General features: G+C 30.2%; 2 protein-coding genes across 9 annotated transcripts in view; one reads left to right on the top strand and one right to left on the bottom strand.

The window, feature by feature from the left end:
- LOC145933951 (uncharacterized) overlaps positions 1-9679 on the bottom strand; it is a 38049-nt gene extending 28370 nt beyond the window's left edge. The window contains exons 1-2 of one of the 4 annotated variants that reach the window (XM_083034025.1): positions 9567-9679; positions 7800-7915 (exon numbers count right to left, since the gene is read on the bottom strand). In XM_083034025.1, the coding sequence (XP_082890151.1) occupies positions 7800-7879 (80 nt within the window). In that variant the 5' untranslated portion in view covers positions 7880-7915; positions 9567-9679. Of the gene's footprint in view, positions 1-4162; positions 4420-7799; positions 7916-9566 lie in introns of those variants that run through there. The other 3 variants (XM_083034028.1, XM_083034027.1, XM_083034026.1) reach the window with 3 other exon arrangements.
- The window catches only part of LOC145933955 (choline/ethanolamine transporter flvcr2b), a 52200-nt gene that overhangs the window by 30282 nt on the left and 2352 nt on the right, over positions 1-19566 (top strand). Inside the window, exons 1-6 of one of the 5 annotated variants that reach the window (XM_083034038.1) lie at positions 13293-13997; positions 15136-15332; positions 15918-16139; positions 16667-16891; positions 18797-18938; positions 19356-19561. In XM_083034038.1, the coding sequence (XP_082890164.1) occupies positions 15240-15332; positions 15918-16139; positions 16667-16891; positions 18797-18938; positions 19356-19561 (888 nt within the window). In that variant the 5' untranslated portion in view covers positions 13293-13997; positions 15136-15239. Of the gene's footprint in view, positions 1-11714; positions 12152-13292; positions 14038-15135; positions 15333-15917; positions 16140-16666; positions 16892-18796; positions 18939-19355; positions 19562-19566 lie in introns of those variants that run through there. The other 4 variants (XM_083034035.1, XM_083034037.1, XM_083034039.1 and 1 more) reach the window with 4 other exon arrangements.

Here is a 19566-nt window from a genome sequence, read left to right as displayed (position 1 = left end):
ATCTGGTCCGCGATTTTCGCTTTCCCCGGCAGCTTCCTCGGCTCATCTCTTCCGCGTTCTGGCCACCCACATTTCCTGACAAATCCACGATGTCTCGTTGTGATTGCGTAATTCGCGCTCTAATTTCGCCGGTTACGTGATTGCAACGACGCAGCTTTCCAACGCGCGCGATCGACGAGAGTTACGTTGACGTAGATTTTACGTAACGTGCAATTATTTCTAATTTGTGCAGAGTTGTTTACTCCTATGCACGAATGTACGTCTAATTCAAAAATAACTGGCAAAAATTATATAATCATGGCAATTACGTACTGGATTTAATCTTAATTCAATATATATGAAAGTTCTTTAAAATTATAAAATCTTAATTTTTATGACGAAAGCACTACTTCGTCTTTCACTTTTGCTTCCTTGATTTTCCTGCTGTTAGAATCCTTGTTCGTTTCTGATGTATTCATGTGACTTTCACCGCGCTTTGATTTCTTCAAGTTATAGTTTTATAATTAAATTGCATTGAGATGTTTTCTTTATTCCTCTTTTTATCTTGATTTTAACCGGATCTTAGTGATTTTTTTCGGTAGATTAGATTTTCTCTTTGTCTCATTATACTTTTTCAATTCTTTCAGATGATTTTGTCAATTAAACTTCTCGACTTTCTTTTTGATCGATCCTGCTTTTTTTTATTGTCATGTGTAGCAAATTCACATACTGACTTTTTCTTGGATTTTTACAATCTCTTTTTCTTGTTGTATCTCGTGCGTCATCTCCTCAGACGATCCTCTTAATTAACTGATTTTGTTGGCTTCCTCTTGTAGATGTATCTTCTTTAGCTTCGTAACTCGTTCTCATAGGATACCAGATCTTCTCGTTGTTCCACAAGTTCCGATAAGCTTGGCCGATCTTTTCGATCAAATTACTTGAATGATAGATTCCCACAACCTCTTCTTCCTTTTTCGTTTATTGATCTTGTTTCTTCTTTAATGTGCATCCGTCAATTCATGATCACGTTATGATTCTACGAAGTCTTAGATTTCTTCTCTAATTACTTCTCACGCGCATCAATCACCTTAGATAATCCTCTCTATTCAATGCCTATATACGATTTCTTCTTCCTTTCACTTCTGTCAATCTTCTATTATCCTAACATACACCAGGCTTGCTGTAACATTCCGATTTTTTTTTAAATTTAAAAGTTGCTTCGATTATATCAGGTATTCCTACAATCGAATATTTTCATTGTACCTCTTCTCTTGCGATTTTTTTCTCCAGGTAGCGATTTTGTTCCTCTAGGTAGTCTTTAGGAGATTTTTTTTCTTTTTTAGTCGTTCTTCTCTCCACTCCTCTTGAGTCCTTTCGTCTTTCTGGTTATCTTTTCTCTCTAACTTGTAGTCCACAAATGCTGCTTCTGGTCTGGCATCCAGTTTATTTTAATACTCTAGACTAGACACTTTATTTCAATCTTTATTGTTCTTTAGAAAATCGTTTTAATTCGAATTTTCCTAGAAAGTTGCAATTCAAGTCGCGTCTTCGACGATGTTGACGGAAGTGTGAGTTTGGCACGCGGTCAGACCGCAGACTTGTTAACTCGCTCGGCATGTCATTTCCGTGGACCAGACGCGCCGCAGAGAACCGGCACGATCGTATCCTCGTATCGGACTGTCGGCTCGAAAGTGACAGTGAACTGTCGTTGGCCGGGGAAACTCAGGATCGCGCGGTTATGCGCGCTGATTTCTGCCGATGGTAGGAATCTCTGTCTTCGTTACATTCGCCGCAACAATATTCCTTTCTCTTGCTCTGTTTTCTTCTCTTTCTCTCTCATTAACCGATGACCCATGTTCGTGCGATTTATGGGAACTTTCACTGAATTTCGGCGGTCGCTCGAAACATCCGATTATGACGGCATCGGGAGAATCGTCGGTCTTTATTTCTTATTCTACTCTGCGGCAAATATTGCCAATCTATGTCGTTAATTTTATGAAAATATGATATGATGTAATGTCGAAAGTTGAATCATGATGCAGATACAAATTCGATATTTTAACATGATTATTAATAATAATAAGAAATTTCACGGTCAAACACAAAACACACATAAATTTGAATTATTTTTTAGAATGAGAGAATTATATTATATGTTCAATGAAAGCGTTGATTTCAGTTTATATTTTTTGTACTCACATTTTTATGACATTCTCAATTTTAAGACACATACATTATGTTACTAAGCTCACGTATTTTTGCTAAAAGATTACTAAAATATTTAATGTATAAAGTTCAAAAATTGTGTCAAACGATATAAATCAATTTTCATTAAATATTCATTAATAAAATTTATTTCAAATTATTAAATGGTGATAAATATAAGAGAGGAAATATTTTTTATATATGTTTAAAAGTTTATTTTGTCCATTATAAAATTTTACTTTATTTATATTTTGAAAATAATTAACATTTTTTTCTCTTTACTTAAATAATTACAGTAGTCACAGTATAAGCTGATAACAATTTGAGAGCGTAATGACTCATGGAATAAATTGTATTTTTTATGGTAATTGAATTAATAAAAGAAGGAAGATTAAATATTCAGTTTTTATAAATCTAAGATTTCTTATAATAAGATAATTTCTTATTCCTGCATACACAATGACTAAGGCAAACACACACACACACACACACACACACACATTCTGCACACACACAAAAAATATAATCTTTTCATCTTCTAAAATTTTAAAATCATCATTATTACCATTAAAGTATGGGTCACAGCAAATAAATAAATATTAAATGAGCATTATGAAATCAATCGTATTCGGCAACGTGCGAGAGACTTCTTGTATACTTCGATCATTTCCTGATTTCTCCGCATACGACAATTCACAGCTTCACAGCGTTGCTGTAATCCGTTTATGTAATCGTGTAATGCTTCGTATTACATAATAAACGCTTTAGACAACCGCGCAGTAATACCACATTATTATTTAACAAATCCTTGATTAATGACTATAATATACCAGGGACCCGGACCGAACCGGAACCAAAACCGATAACCGTTCCATAACCGTTTTTTTAGTAGAACCGAAACTGTAAATCGTATTGAAATTCTATTAAATTTATAACACCGGAACCATAACCGGACCGTTAAATTATTTTCGGTTTACGATTTTTTTCGGTATTTTTTTCTGTTTTTGCGCAAATGACGGAAATGTCATGATAACTGTCTCCTTGAAGTGCAATATAGTTATAATATAACGAAAAATATAATATCCTCACAGATATCATTGTTGCGATAATACATACACGTTTCACAGAACATTTAAAAAATAATTATAACTATATTGCACTTCAAGGAGACAGTTATCATGACATTTCCGTCATTTGCGCAAAAACAGAAAAAAATACCGAAAAGAACCGTAAACCGAAAATAATTTAACTGTTCGATTATGGTTCCGGTGTTATAAATTTAATAGAATTTCAATACGATTTACAGTTTCGGTTCTATTAAAAAAACGGTTATGGAACGGTTATCGGTTTTGGTTCCGATTCGGTCCGGGTCCCTGATACACACACCTACAATTTATATGAGACAGAAATAACAAGAAAATCATCAAGAATATATGCGATTTTTTTATAACTTATGAATATATAAATCTTTACTTCATCACTTTTCAATTAAATCGCTCTAATTCTTTAATTAAAGCAGATTTTCTAAAATATGTTACCCCCAATTGATGCAATACATTAGTCTGTAAAAAAATATCTGGAGTAAAAATTATTCTGAAAACAAAATAATTTCGAGATTGCATTTTAAGATTTTATGATCAATTTTTAATAATAGGTATTTTGTTTCATTAATCTTATTGATATATTTGTCTTTTCTCTTTTCTTTTATTTGTTGAAGTAAATTAGCGAAAAATTTCTTATACGAAAAAAAGATGAAGTGCAGTGATCGTATAATACGATGAAAAATTCGCTATCTTTTATAAAAATCTTTCTTTTATATAATATGTATTCTACTATCTAGTATGTATTCTATTTCTATTATCTAGTAATTCCATTTCTATTGTCTATAATCTCTAATAAAAACTTAATATTATTTTATTAGTATAATTTTGCAGACACACTATAATTATGGAGACCTACTCACAATGTTCACACTTACCGTTTATCTCGCTTTCTCCCGCAGAGAATCCTCAGAAAAAAATGTTTCATCGGTCGTTCAGCTTCAATCCGGTCTCACAATGAACACTAACGCGAATGTTTCGCGCTATTGTCATCGAGTAAAAAATCGACGAACTGTTCTGTTTATCGTTTAACGCTGTTTCTTCAACTTCGTTTCTCATACGATCAAAAATGCAATGTTCGAATTTTCTATTAGCAGACTTTCTATATTTCTGTTTTATTTTATTTTGTTAGCGTTATTTCCGGCGATTTATATGCGATTCATTTCTTTTTTTTTTTTTTTTTTATTTTTATTCTCTATATTTTTTATTCTTTATATAATTATAGATATTACATTTATATTTGTGCATTTTATGTTATTTTTTTCGAAGTGACACACTAAAAATTTGAGGATTTATGCGATCAAACTATCGATAATTGATTTCTTTTATCTGAAGATGTTCTTTATCGTTCTTAAAATAAACTTAAAGTAACGTAGACTTGCAACTTTGTAGAAAATTAATTTCCAACGTTGAGTAGAAATTTCATCGGTCTTACAATTAGTTGTGTTGTTAAATCAAGTTTGTCTGTTCTTTTATGCTACCGCTCTTATAACAGACCATAAAGCGAATTTCTAACTTCGCAGAAAATTAGTTTCAAGTATAATCGAACAGGAACTTCGTCGATCTCATCGATGTCGAATAATATAAGTTAAAAAATTGACACAGTTACAATAGATCACTCTACCTCTAACTTCGTAGAGAATCAAGCATTGTAAAGTGGAAACTTCTTCTCTTGATTATATCGTACCAAAGAATCCAATCAACTGTTGTATTGATTAAATAGAAAATTGAAGGGCATCTTTGCACCTTTTGGGGACCACTCGAGAAAGATTCGCGTTAGCGTTTTACACCGTTTTACACCGAGAATGACCGACTATCCGCGACAACGAGTATCCCGACAATGGAAGAGAACGCCAGATTGGTGTGCGCGGATCCCCGAGTGTTCGGTTCCTATACGGCACTTCCGGTTCCCCTACGCGCCGTTGCATCCATTGTTCGTTCGATACGTGCCGGTCATTGTCTGTCGACGTTTCGCCGTTGAGGACGTGTTCCACGCCCCGGATCGCCACGTGCATCCTTAATTAATGACACTCTTTTCTCCTCCCTTTCTCTATTTTCTTCTTCCTCTTCCTTTCCGTTCTTCCTCTCGCTCATCGATAGATACGTCGTCGATACGTCGCGCGTGCATCATCGCTTCCGGTAACGACGTGCGAGCCTAAACCGGCTCGTCTGATGATATCGCGGTACCTCAGCCGAGTATTTACACGCACGGGAGCATTGCACGTAACATTCTTTCCATCGCGATTATGTAATGCCGAGAAAAAAAGAATGCGATAATACACGCGGTAAGGTAAGATAAGATACAATTAGGTAAAAATTAAAGTAAAATAGATGTAAGAAAGATAAATCATTGATTCAGGGAGCGTGAATTAAAAATGATTTAGAAATTTATATTATTTGATATATTAGATAATTAAATGATGTTTGTATCAAAATAAAATAAAATGTAATCAATTTTTAAAAAATATTAAAAAGTAAGTTTTAGTAATAAAACAAAATAATATAAAATAAATTTTATATAATATTATATATTATATAATATTATATAATATAAAATATATTATAAATTTAATCATTTTGAGTAATAATTTATGAAAAATTTTCTGTTATATAACTTTTGATCAAATATTAGATAGAAATTATTATGACGATCGCAGTTGCTTCTGATGATCTTTGAATCTTTGTTATTTTTATAAAGATAATTTAGAAAAGAAATCTAATCTTATTTTATATACTGAAAATAGCTTGTTTTCTATAAGATCACAGTTTATTTCAGTAAGTACACGTGTACATTTTTGAACAATAGAAAATTCATCAAAAAATAGCTTGCGTCCTTTTCGGAAATAATCCGTCCAAATATAAGAGAATATCGACAAATCTAACAATACAAGAAAGTCTATACCATTTTACGATATTGCTTCTATTATAAGCAGTGACACGCTCTGGGAAGATGAGAAATGAAATTAATTTTTAATTTGGGTCAACAATACAATGCTATCTGGTTATCTTACACAGTTGAAAAATTTGTGTTAAATTTAACAAATATCACCTGTCCCAAACGGTCCACAGAAATTTTTGTGTTAATTTAACATAATACGGATATGTTAAATGGTGACACGAATATTGTGTTAATATTTTAACATAAAATAAATGCAAACTTCAAATAAACTTAAAATAAATTTTGTGTAAAATTAACATAGTTTTAATGTAAAAATTAACTAAAAAAATTGTTAATTTTACATTTTATCACCCCCACTTATATTATAAAGTAAAATTAACATTTTTTTCTGTAAATTTTAACAGATAAATCTTGTCACTAATAATACGGAACATATTTATTGTGTAAAATTAAAAATAGATATACATTGTGTTATTTTTACACTTTTTTTTAGTTGTTTTAATAATTTAACATTTGAGTCCAATTAACATAACAGCAATATGTTAAATTAACACATGAATGTGTTAAATATTTAACACAAAAATTTTAACGGGGACCATTTTTAACAAGAAAACACACATTTTCCAACTGTGTACAATATCAGTAGACATTTCTTTCGGTATCGATTTCCTTTGAATAATAAACCTATATTTCGATTTGAACGGAAAACAAACTATCCTAATTTACTGCGTCATCAATCAAATAGTCTCGAGTATTATATAATAGTATTATCAACCTTCAATAGTTATTTTTACCGACACGCAATTGACAAAACTCTATATTCGAAAGATAAAAAAATTAAGTGAAGATTTATTCTTCTGTTTTTCCGATGTGAGAGACAATGTAACATATGTGTTTTTTTTTAAAGTAAAAAAATGCTAAATGTAAGAAACAGATAGCTATTTTAAATATAACCGCAATTTTTTAGCGATGTTTATGATATTACGACAATAGTGCTTAAGTAAGTTTATCGTGAAGCAACACAAGACAAGTCTTTTTTGAAGAATTATAAAAAAAAAGAAATTGATATGATCGAAATATGTATATGATAAACGTAAATCCATCTATCATTGATAATCTTGGAATTTTTGAATACAACCTGTGTTTACACCATTATAAAAAAAAGAAACGAAAAATGTTTAATATAAAAAAAGAAAAAATAAAGAAACATTAATTTACATTATACTATTATTTACAAAAACTATCTAAATTAAAAATAAAAACTATCTAAATAAAAATTCAAGGAAAAGTTTTGAAACTTTAAGAAACTTATAGGCTTTTTCAACATTAACATAACATTTTAAAAAACCCAATAATTTATTCCGAATACCTCAAATTTAAAAAATGCAATAGTTTTAAAGATTGAAGGATTAAAGATTCATGAACTTGAGAACTTTTCCGCGTGTTACAATTCGTTTCTATAAATCATTTTTTTTATCTAACGATAAAACGATTCAATAAAATATAATCATTAAGCATTTTAATCAGTGCAAAAAAATTTTAAAAGATAATGTAGACTAAAATATTACAATTAATCGATCTTCATATAATCTTTAAATCATATTAATAATACTTACCTCGCTCGGAGGCCAATGAAAAGAAAAATCCCAGAAGCCACTCCGGCCATCAATAAATAAATACTAGGCGAGACGACCATATTTCTTCTTTCCTTCAAAAACTTGAAATTTGAAAACTGCAAGAACGTAATGTTCAACAAAAACGTGACGAAAGAACACTTTTTCTTCGAAGATTTAAGAATAATGTTTCGATATTTCTCTTTAAGAGCAAGCAGATATTTCTGAGATGTGATTGGAAGTACGCACGTTAATCTACTGTTATTCGCGCTTTTCTTGATATGATACGTATGTAAGCGACATACATATATCGATACAATCGATAATAATCATTCGACATAGCGCGGAGTGTAGTGCGGAAACATTTGGGAGCGATTAGCATCATCGCGTTTTATCATCAGGCGTGTGAGCAAGGACGTGTCTCGAAAGATCATGTCATATCTGAATTGTAATTTATTGTACGCGAGTGTTTGTTGGAAATATGTCATGTTATGTTTCCTTTATAATTTATTTCTATCAAGTGTTAAATGGTAACGATTACTCTATATATTCACAATTGTATTCAATTTCATATAATTTAAATTTTTATTTAGTATATTTGTAGTTAAGTCAAAGTGAAAGGTATTTTTATTCATGTATAATAATTCTTTAAGGTTCATATGAATTATATTATTACTAATTTAATGTAAGATTTTTTTATGTTTGATTAATATACACTATTCTTCACTTCACTTTGTGCATTTTGTACTTCAGGATTTTTTCGATAATTTAGCAAAAAAATTAAAAAAATTAATTAATATGAAATTTATTTAAGAAATTGAATCTTCAAGTTTATGTATATTTTGGAAAATTTATATGCAAAAATAATTTTAAGTACTAAAAAAAATTCTGAATTATAGATGAGTTCTTAGGTCATATATTTTATTTCTAAAATACACATGAATTATTTTAACGGTAGACATCAGCGCATAGGTGAATAAAATTACATGCAAGATAACGCAACAGCACCTTTCTTCTGATAATTCAATTGTTAGATCTATTTTTAAAAAACCTAATATTCATCATAATATTGGTCGTATACTCAATTTTTATCGATTTTTCTTGACCTTTAAAAGAGAGAGATACTGAATAGCATTCTTTATGCATATCATTTGCCGAGTAATAATCCCAAATGCAAGAAACAAAAAAAAAAAATTCCACAAAATTAAAATACTTGAAAAATTTTAAATAATTAAAAAATACTTTTAAAAAAATTAAAATCATTTAAATTCTTTTTAGAATTTCAAATTCTACAATATTTATATTTTACTTCGTATATAACATTCTTTGCATTTTGAAAATCTCAGAGTGAAATAAAATGTTTTCGATTATTAACCATATATTCTTGTGTTTTTATAATATTTAATATGTCATTTTTTATAATAAAACAAGGTGAAAGATATAGATGCAAGAAGCTCAATATCTCTTATTATTTTTTTATTTAGAAATAAAGAGTCGATTTTTTAAAATTGTGTAATATAATTAACACAACATTTTCTAATTCAATAGTTCACTTTTGAAATAAAGAAGAATTTTGTCAATTTATTTAAATGTATGAGAAACTTTTTCAGCTTTATTACAAATCGTGGCAAATGCGCAATGAATTTTATTTTTCTCTATCCCTGAAGTCTGAAATATATTTCACATCTCTCTATTCACTGTCACTTTATCATAATTTCTTTCTCGCGCATTTATTTCTCTTATGAAAGAAGGTAGAAAGAGAGCGTTCACCTATTTTAGAGACAAGAAAACACAATCGTTCTCTTTTCCGTACGAGTAGTAATATCTCGCAAGAATTACGTCCACATATCGCGCGTATCCGTCCGGTGCTCGCAATAAGGCCCGACTGACTCCTGATTCTGCAGTTCCACAGACGACTTCACCACGAGTTAAGAAAGCTCGTCTTTGTCACATGTTCACACAATGCGCGATATCTGCTTTATCGTGATGCGCGAAGCACGTGAATTACAGTGATGCGTTTTCACCTGTCGGGGCCCTAGACGCTCTCACATTTAGACAGTGGTCCTAAATATTGTAATTTTTGTGCTTATTGATGTTCATTCTGTCAGTCGCTGATCTGCACATTCGTACAGATTTTTTCGTATAAAAAAGTAAAATACTATAGAATAGAATAGTAATGTAAAATATCACATAAAAAGAGCAGAAACCTTGTAATTTTGTATTTTATTATCGACTCAATATAAAAAATGATATTAGTGCATGCGTGTCCAGCTTTTATTACTTAAACTGCATGTTGAAGGTCCAGTCACTCGTTGCGATTGAATAATCATGATATTGAGCATGTGTTGAAGGTTTTCGTATCTCAATTGTACTATTTTAAGTAAATATAAATTTTTGAATCTTAAGATAAATGTTCATAGACGAAGGACAGCTGTCTAATAACACTTTATCTGAAAAAAATGTAGCTATCAAGAAAATACTGAACTAATCAAATTACTATATCATATAATTTTTAATATTTAAAGCTTTTTTTTCTCTCGATTTGATTGTTAATTGCTCAGAAACTAAATATTTTTTTATTATATTTGTTTTTGTTTGTACAAAACGATATTCAATTTATAATTATATTCAATTTAGTTTAGTTATAAATAGTAATAGAGTCCCTCTTAATTTTTAAAATTTAATTTTTTAATAGAAAGAAAAAATAATATATTGATTCTTTTATTGAAAAATAAGTATATCGATTCTCTTAGTTTATAAAATTAGGTTCTTTAATATATTTTTATCTAAACGCGTGAGTAGTGATGTTTAAAGAGAAAGACTAATTATCACGTTACGTCGAAAACTGCTGATGTGAAAATGAATAGCTTGCGACGTAGATTCATCTGCTAATACTAGATGCTGTCAACGTAACGTCACTTTACTTTACATACAGTGTTTGCATCGCCGGTTAAAGTCTTATGAGATGTAGAACGATGCTTTTGATATGTTATCAACATGAAACTATTATACATGAAAATATTATATACCACATGATCGTATTAGCAGCTCTTTCGCATGACAAAACACGAGTTCACATGATAGGTGGTATCATTTCGAAACAATTATCTATCAAACGGTTCGCTGCTGCAAAGATTATAACTTGCTTCAGCTATTTATTAAATATTTTATTTACTTTATATTATTAAATTTTTCATTTTGCTTAAATTTTGATTTTCTTATTCAAGAAATGTACACATTCTGGAAATTAAATATGTATATGATCTAATGAATCCATGTATAATTCAGATTTTTTTAGTATCTAAACATTTTTACAATATAAGTTCTTTAAAATATAAATAATTTAAAAGAAGATTTGGTATATTTCAGGGAATAATATAATATACAATTTTAATTTTTCTCTTTTATATCAGAAGGAATTAATAATTAGAAAATTAATAATTAATGTATATTCTCTTCAATTAACTGAATAATTATCTATATGGTAAAAAAAAAGATATTATATTTTTATCTTAGAAAAGTATAACAAAAAATAAATTGTTACAAATGTTATACAATCGCACATATGAATATATTTTACATCTGAAAATACTGAAAACAGTTCGCTGGGATTATTAAATATTATACTTAAGAATTATTAGATTTTTACAATATCTTTATGTAATTTCTGTTCGAAAAAACTCGACACATTTTATAGAAGAAAATTAGAAACGCATATTATTAACTTATTCGCGTCTATATAAATCGCTGTTTAAGAAAACAATTTTGTTTTAAATATATACGGAATGATTATTTTACTAATTATACGATAGTGCGATAGTAAAGCGTTTAATGTTTATCTACGCGTGAAATAATATTTCGCAATCGCCAGTTTCATTGGTTGCTTAGTTCGCTGGAAGACTTCAGTCAGTGTTCAAGTTCCGTGTTTAACGTCGCCGATTGTTTCAATTTTATTATGTATATAGTATAGACTATATATATTTAATATATAGTATGTCGAAAAATTAAAAGGATTGTTTTCTTTTCTCTTTTTCAACGGCCATGAGCGCATAAACATGCAGCTTTTCGATTTTTTTGCTGATCCCAAAAAAAAAAAAAAAATACATGAGAAATCGAGAAATGTCAGCACTCTTATTGTTAGTTAGCTAATGAAAAGTTATCGCCATCGCGCTTCATTAACGATCATCCTATCGACGATCGTTTTTGTCTTTGATTTAATTCTATTAAATCTGCGTTTCAAGAAAATTTTCGTGTTTGTGTAATTAAAGTTGAAAACGGAGTGAAAAATAATTCTAACGATGGACGAGATCCAAAATCATGAAAACGAATCAAGTTTCACGTCGATTCCTTCGCAGGTAAAACAAAAGAAATTAATGGAAATTAAAATAATTTGAAATGAGTTCTCAATGTCTAATAATGAAAAATAAATCTTATGCCGATGTTTCTATTTTTTAATGCTAAATTTCCGAATCAACTGAAAAGAAAAAACGGTCGTAACTTTAAATTATGAAAGACAATTTTTTAACTTTGAAATTCGAAGTGTTGACTCTTTATTTTACTCTGTAGTTTGCAATACATAATTGTGTGGTTGCATGTTGCTGAGAAGAGAATAGCTTGTTCGTAGTGCCTCTGGCTGTTTGTCATGGATCTTTTAATGTTCTTCAACAAATATATAAACGGTAGTTATTAAAATTTTTTTATATTGGCAATTTTGAAATGTATTGAATAAATTCAATTATATTAATTAAGAGATATTTATATAAACCCACGATAAAATATTAAATGATTGTTATTAAATTTCATGGAAACATTCTCATTACGTTAATTAAATAAAATTACATTTAAATGAATTGATTGCGCAAAGGCTTTTCGATATTTGTTCGTGATTCTAAAGCTAGGTATTATTATGATGTATTTTAAAGAGAAGTATAGAGTAGCCCGCGTGGATATATCGGAAAGAAACCGGGTCATCGGAAGATAACGGTGTGATATTGGAAATTTACATACATTCGCCTTTCTCTTCGAAAATTTTCCGAGATAGGGAGTGGAACTTTTGTACGATGATTCAGAGTTATCATAGATATGCGTGTGACACCGAGAATAGAATGAACTGTTTTGCTTACATTCAACATAAAACACATATGTAGATAGAATAAACTGCCTAATTAGACGAAAATTAATTGTATTGTTATGTCTTTTATTTTTATGAATAGAGAATATCGTGAACATTTTATTTATTTTGAGATTATTTGTTAACGCGAATAAACAATATGTTGTTAGCGCATACATTGAATATAATCTTTTGTAACAAAATTATAATACGGATTAACTAATCAGCAAATAAATTGATCCGCACATCATACGAGAGTCGTCTTATGTGATATAATTTAAAAAAATCAAAATATTATATATTTTAGACAAATCTTTTGTTCAAATCGATATAAAATCTTAATCATAAAAAAATATGTTTATATATAAATATTTTCCATAATCCAAAATTTATTAAATTCGATTTCCTCAATTCACAACCAGTCACAGTTAAAAAGATACAACTTTGTTAGCTTTAACTCTTTTAACCAGATTATCAGTTAACGTGTCACTTTTCGGTAGCAAAATTGCATTGCCAGAGAAACGAAAGTTGCCTGAGTTGCGAAATCCTGATGGTCTAATGTCGCAGCAGTTTCGCGCAGTTTTTTTTTTTATGCACCGAGTGTCCAAGGTTGACAATAACATCGGTGGGAGGATGATTGTCGAGGATAACAATTCTCGTCGGACACTCGTGAACGACTAACATTGCGACGGCGCATTCAACGACGAGAATCGCCATTGATAGATGCGCGCTTAGCTATCGCACATTCAGACGGGTATATGTGTGCGTAAATATTTTCACGTGCGATTATGTGCGATGGAGAAGGGGACAGTGACAGAGGGGCATTTAATCGAGTGGTAGAACAGGCTCTCGAGGAATTTGCGATGCACTTACATTAGTTTACGTTCGACGTTCCGTGATAGCACGATCGCTCTCCGTTATCAACGTTATCGTCATGCCGGCGATGAGACGTGACAGACCGATGTAACATCTGTCGCATCCTCATACGTGAATTTAAACGCGTCGAAGAACATTCGTGATGTATAACCCGATGAAGAAGCGATCGTGAATCACTAGTTTGGATGATGAAGCAATCGAAAAAGATATTTCAAGTATGATTTATTTCGTAATAAACGAGAAGATTGGATGAACGTATGTATATAAAACATCTCTGATTATTTCAAATACGACGTTCTCAATAATTTTGATCACAAATTAAAATTTAGATATTTTTTTTAATGTGTGTATGTGTATTGAAATTTTTATATATTTATAATTTTGTTCACGTAAAATGGCAAACAAAATTCGAAGTTTTATGAAAATTTTATTTTCATGAAAAAGATATTTTATCAATATTTGTTTCTATTCCTGTACCACGTGTATACATATTCAATTTTACTTTACAGTATATATTAATATATAAAAATAAGATTTTATTGCTGAAAATTTAAATATGTCACAATATATATAGATGTTTAAATTTAATGTATATTTTAATTTATTTGAATAATATTTAGATTATTTTATTGAGAAAAATATTAATTTTGAATGAGTGCTATTTAAGTTTTAATAATAATTATCTTTTAGAAGATGATCACAGTTTTCAAAGTTTTGCGAAATAAATCATAGATACTTTTCGTTGATACATTTAATCCTTGATTAGAATATCAATGTGGAATTATGATCAAAATTCATAACATAATAATAATAATTTTTATCAGAAATGTCGAAAGAGAATAGCAATGAAATTTTGATTCAATTTTGAATTCAATTTTATACAATAAAAAAATACTCAGCATTTGGAGTGACTCATATAAATCTATTTAAGTGTTGTTAGATGCGCATCCAATTACGTATATGCAAGGATCACGCACATACGTATATATATAAATACTTGTATTCGCGTATATAATACACGTTAAATCAAAATATTATGAATACTTTTAATTATCGTGTACTCTAATAATATATTTCTTGGAAATTTGCAAATTGTAGATTAATTTCCGATTTAATTTTGTAAGAATATTCGGCTTCTGTACAACACGATAAATATAATATTCTTTACAAATAGTGGTGTTTTAGAAAAGTGTTTCAATAATGTCCAAGTGTCACAACATCTTATTTTTAACATTCCAAATATTTGTATTTTTTCATTGCATTGATTTTATGATTTTATCGAATTTATATACCTAAGGAATACGCTCGAAAATACGAGAAATAAGATCAATATTTTAATTGTTTGAATTTTAGGAATTAAAGCCGTATTAATGAAAGAGGAAAAACCGTTTTGATTCGTCTCCTGACGATACTTCTACTCGATTCAATCAATCTCGTTAATATTATTAATATTGATCATGGAGTCGGAACGAACGCAAGTGTCTGAAAAAATGGGGAAAGCTTCCGGCGATTACATAAAAACTGTTGAAGGTGATATGCAACCAACGCAGGTGAATAATTCTCTTATCGAATAAATCTGGATAAGAAAAAAAAATCAAATAAAAAAGAATTGAAAATTAACGAAAGAGTCTTCGCTTCGAATTGACGTGATATATTTTTAATAAGCTGCACGTGATATTCTTTCAGGAAGCTACCCATTATGTAAATATTGGAATATTAAATTTATTTAATACGTCTAATTAAAATTTTGTCCTTTAAATTTTTTCTTCAAGATTTATATTTTTAAAAAATATGTAGATGGATTTTTTCCTGAAAATATCACGAAATTGTATAGAGAAAAAAATGTTATATAATCTTCCTTTGGAATTATATAAAAAATGCTTTAATATCAGCTTTAGTATAATGTACATAAAAGCGATATGTACATAATTTAATGTCACTTTTGCGATCGATATAGTAAGCTAACATTAATTCTTCGCAATTTTTATTCTTTCAATCGATAATATGAAACACGATGAAACAAGAGGGTGATAATGCTAAATTTTTACTATTAATATCTAGATCGTAATATTATAATATCTAGATATTCGTACATAAAAAATTGAAAGATTGAGAATGAATGTCGTTGATTGCAGGGCGTAGAGATTAAAATTTACAAGAAAAGATGGCTGATGCTTATCCTCTTCGTACTGTACAGCGCGAGCAATGCCATGCAGTGGATCCAATACAGTATTATAGCGAACATTGTAATGCGCTATTACAGTGTTTCGAGCTTCCTGATAGACATGACAAGCATGATATATATGATAACATACATTCCATTGATATTTCCCGCTAGTTATCTGCTCAATAAATTTGTAAGTAATAATTTTATTAATGATAAAGTAGAACGAAATATCGGAGATTTGTATATACTATGTTTTACGAAACAATCATACATTCTCTTTAATTGTGAACCATTTTTCCTTTCACGTAGAACTTTCAAAATTATTAGAAAGCGACAATAAATTTCGAAAAATTGGACTTTCTGACTTGTCTGATTTTTCTATATAGGTACGATAGCGAATTGTGGCGCGGGACGTAAAGTTTGCATAATTTATTAAACACTTGTAGTACATGTATAGCACCTTATCTGATCATCACTGAACGATAACATTCCCTCTTATTTAGAATAAACAATGTTACGTTTATCGAATAAATGAGTTTGGATACAATACCGAGATCGACAAGATCGCCGGATTTAATCTCACGGACGATATCTTTCGAAAGTCATTTTCCTTCCAGTAATTATTTATTGTTGATCGAACAAATTTCATTCCGCATAATATCGCACATTCCTGCTTATTAATATCTAAACGATCGCATCGTATGGGGTGGATTTTAGGGTCTCAGATATGCTGTGATCTTCGGGGCGCTCGGAACCGCTCTCGGTTCTTGGATAAAGGTGTTCAGCATAGCTACCGATCGCTTCTGGATCACATTCCTCGGTCAAAGTTTAGTGGCAGTCAGTCAAACCTTCGTTCTGTCAGTTCCAGCCCGGCTGGCCGCGGTTTGGTTTGGTCCTGATCAAGTTAGCAGCGCCTGTAGCATCGGTGTTTTCGGCAACCAAGTATGTCAATATTTTGATACATCATTAAAGTATGCTACACAGAATAGAACTTGAATTTGATCTTTGAAGGAGACTTGATAATTTAAAGAAATATATGTTTTTTTAATTGATTTTTTCATTATATCGTTACAACCTTTACTTTTGTCTTTGAATTATATTAAAAATTTATAAAAATTTATCTTTAAAATTTTCTAAAATTGAGATTTTTGAAAAATTAAATTAATGATTGCCTTCGATTACTTTTTGAATAGTGTAAGAATTTAATTTTGTATAAATATCTCTTTTTTTTCTCTCTCTTCTCTCTCTTTTTCTTTCTCTTATGTTTGTACAAATATCTTCGTGAAAAGTATGAAAGAACCATGATGTAGAAACGTGTTAACTTTACGAAGCACAAAGAGCCGCCAACTGTTAATCCATACAATAAAATGATTTCTGATTACACGAATCAAGAACGCGCGATAATAGACAATCGATGTAATCCGATAATGAGATAAATAAATTTACTCGACGCGATATGGATATTAATTCAAATTTTTGTATTTCTCTCGTTTATAAATAGATTACAAAATAATTATTACACGTGAAATAATATCTCGATAATCCGGTTTTTCTTGTTGCAAATTAATAACTTTCAAATTTATTGCATATCTGCACACATTTTTATCCGATGGAATGTAATTTAATTTAATATTAGATAATCGATCGGAAAGAATCCACGCAGAAGTGTTAAAAGTTTCTAAAATGTTGCATGGTTATTATTACGTATAATGAAGTTAATTCTTATTTAATTGTATTGCAACTTATTTCTGTCTAATTTAATTTAATTCTGTGCAGAATATTTCGATTAATTGTTATCGAAATATATAATAATAATTCTTGGGAATTTATTACGCAAGATTTTGATTGTCTCTCTCTCTTGAGGTAAATTCTCAGTATATTATATAAGACTCGTTTTCCATCAAACATAGCACAAATTATCGTTTTAAAAATGCACGACATTGAGAAAATATTCGCGATTGTTACAGCGACACGTGTCGCTGCACGTGCAGGCAAACGAGAATAGATCTCCGTGCACGGAATAACGGAAGTGACAGTCTGGAATATATCGCTAATCGACGAAGGGTACTTCGGGAGATTTAAATTGTGACTGTGATTAGGTGGGAAACCGAGTCGAAGTGGACACCCACGATTAATTTCGCTACCTCGACAGGCAGATCGGTCGTGTCTGTCCGCGGGGGCAAACGGATGAAACGAAGGGGGCAGGGGGCTCACCCTATATCGGATTCAATTGATCCTAGGTGCGGACTGTGTGCAGCTGCTATCATTTTATCAGTCGTCGTGTGTTTTATCGGGGAAGACGGTCGCGCCTTAATTACATCGATTTCGCAATAGATAAAACGGAAGCTCAATTCGATGCATTTTGCAATCGCTGTGGTGCTATGGATCCGAATTTTAAAACACGTTTTTAGAATAAATTTTCAGAAAGGAGAAAGCATCTAATGGGTCTCTCAATGTCTTATTTTTTAATTTTTACATTTAGAGTAAAAAATCCATTTTCTTTCGTATTATTGAAAAAATAAACGCAGTCTCTTTTGATATAATATATAAGTTTAATGTGTTGGATATGTTCTTTTGAAATACATTTCATTGACCCATATATGACTTCTTTTAACAGCTGAAAGCGGAAACGTTCCGCTTCGATAACGATAAGTAAATCTATAAAAATATGGTGAAAAGCGATGCTAATTTCGTTTATCATAAGTATACGATAAAGTTTTTTAAGATAAGCATTTTGTATGTATACCGGAAATAATTAAATTTATACTACAAATATTTCTTTCAAACTTTTTCCTGAAATTCGAAAACAACTTCTTAGGATATTCGTCTCTTGGCTTTTTGTTGCAGCTGGGTATAGCTATTGGTTTTTTATTTCCACCGATGTTAGTGCCTAACAGCGACAACGTCTGCAACATTGAAAGAGGGTTGCGACTTATGTTCTATCTCGTCGCGGCTTTCACGACACTCATACTAGTTTTCATATTATTCTGTACGTGAACTTCCATTTATAGTTATATAATAGTTACGTAATCGGTAATAAAATTTGGAAGCTGGAAAATTTAGAAAAGATATTATTTGACAAGTGATGAGATAATTAATGATATGACCCATCTTTTAATTTAATGATTTGAGTATTTCGCTACAAAAAAATTACCAAACTGAAAAACAAGAATATAAAAGAAATAATTAAAAAGACATTCCATGTAGATAATATTTTTATAAAATATTATATTTATATTTTATGAACGTTCCTCATCAGTATCAAGAAAGTCATATTTCGAGCAAATAATATATTTCGTCTTTACACAAGTTTATATTTTCTTTAATCAGCTCCGAAATTTTATTGTCAAGACATGCACATTTTCTTTTATCACTTAATAGAAATCAGTAATTTATTTTTAACCAGTCTTCAAGTCAGCACCGCCTTTACCACCTAGCCATGCTCAAGCTGTGCAAAGAGAGAACACTGAGAACGAGAAGTTTTATCGTTCTATCAAGAGGCTGCTTACCAATACCGGTTATGTGTTGCTTTTATTCAGCTACGGCATCAATATCGCTGTCCTTTACGCCATAAGCACCCTCTTGAATCAAATTATTCTCAAACATTTCCGGGTAGG

The sequence above is a fragment of the Prenolepis imparis genome, unplaced genomic scaffold (genome assembly GCF_030444845.1).
Source record: "Prenolepis imparis isolate NDT839.2.m4 unplaced genomic scaffold, iyPreImpa1.0 SCAF_3, whole genome shotgun sequence".
NCBI classification, from domain to species: domain Eukaryota; kingdom Metazoa; phylum Arthropoda; class Insecta; order Hymenoptera; family Formicidae; genus Prenolepis; species Prenolepis imparis.
Note: the sequence above shows the minus strand (reverse complement) of the source record. Positions and strands in the feature narration are given on the sequence as shown.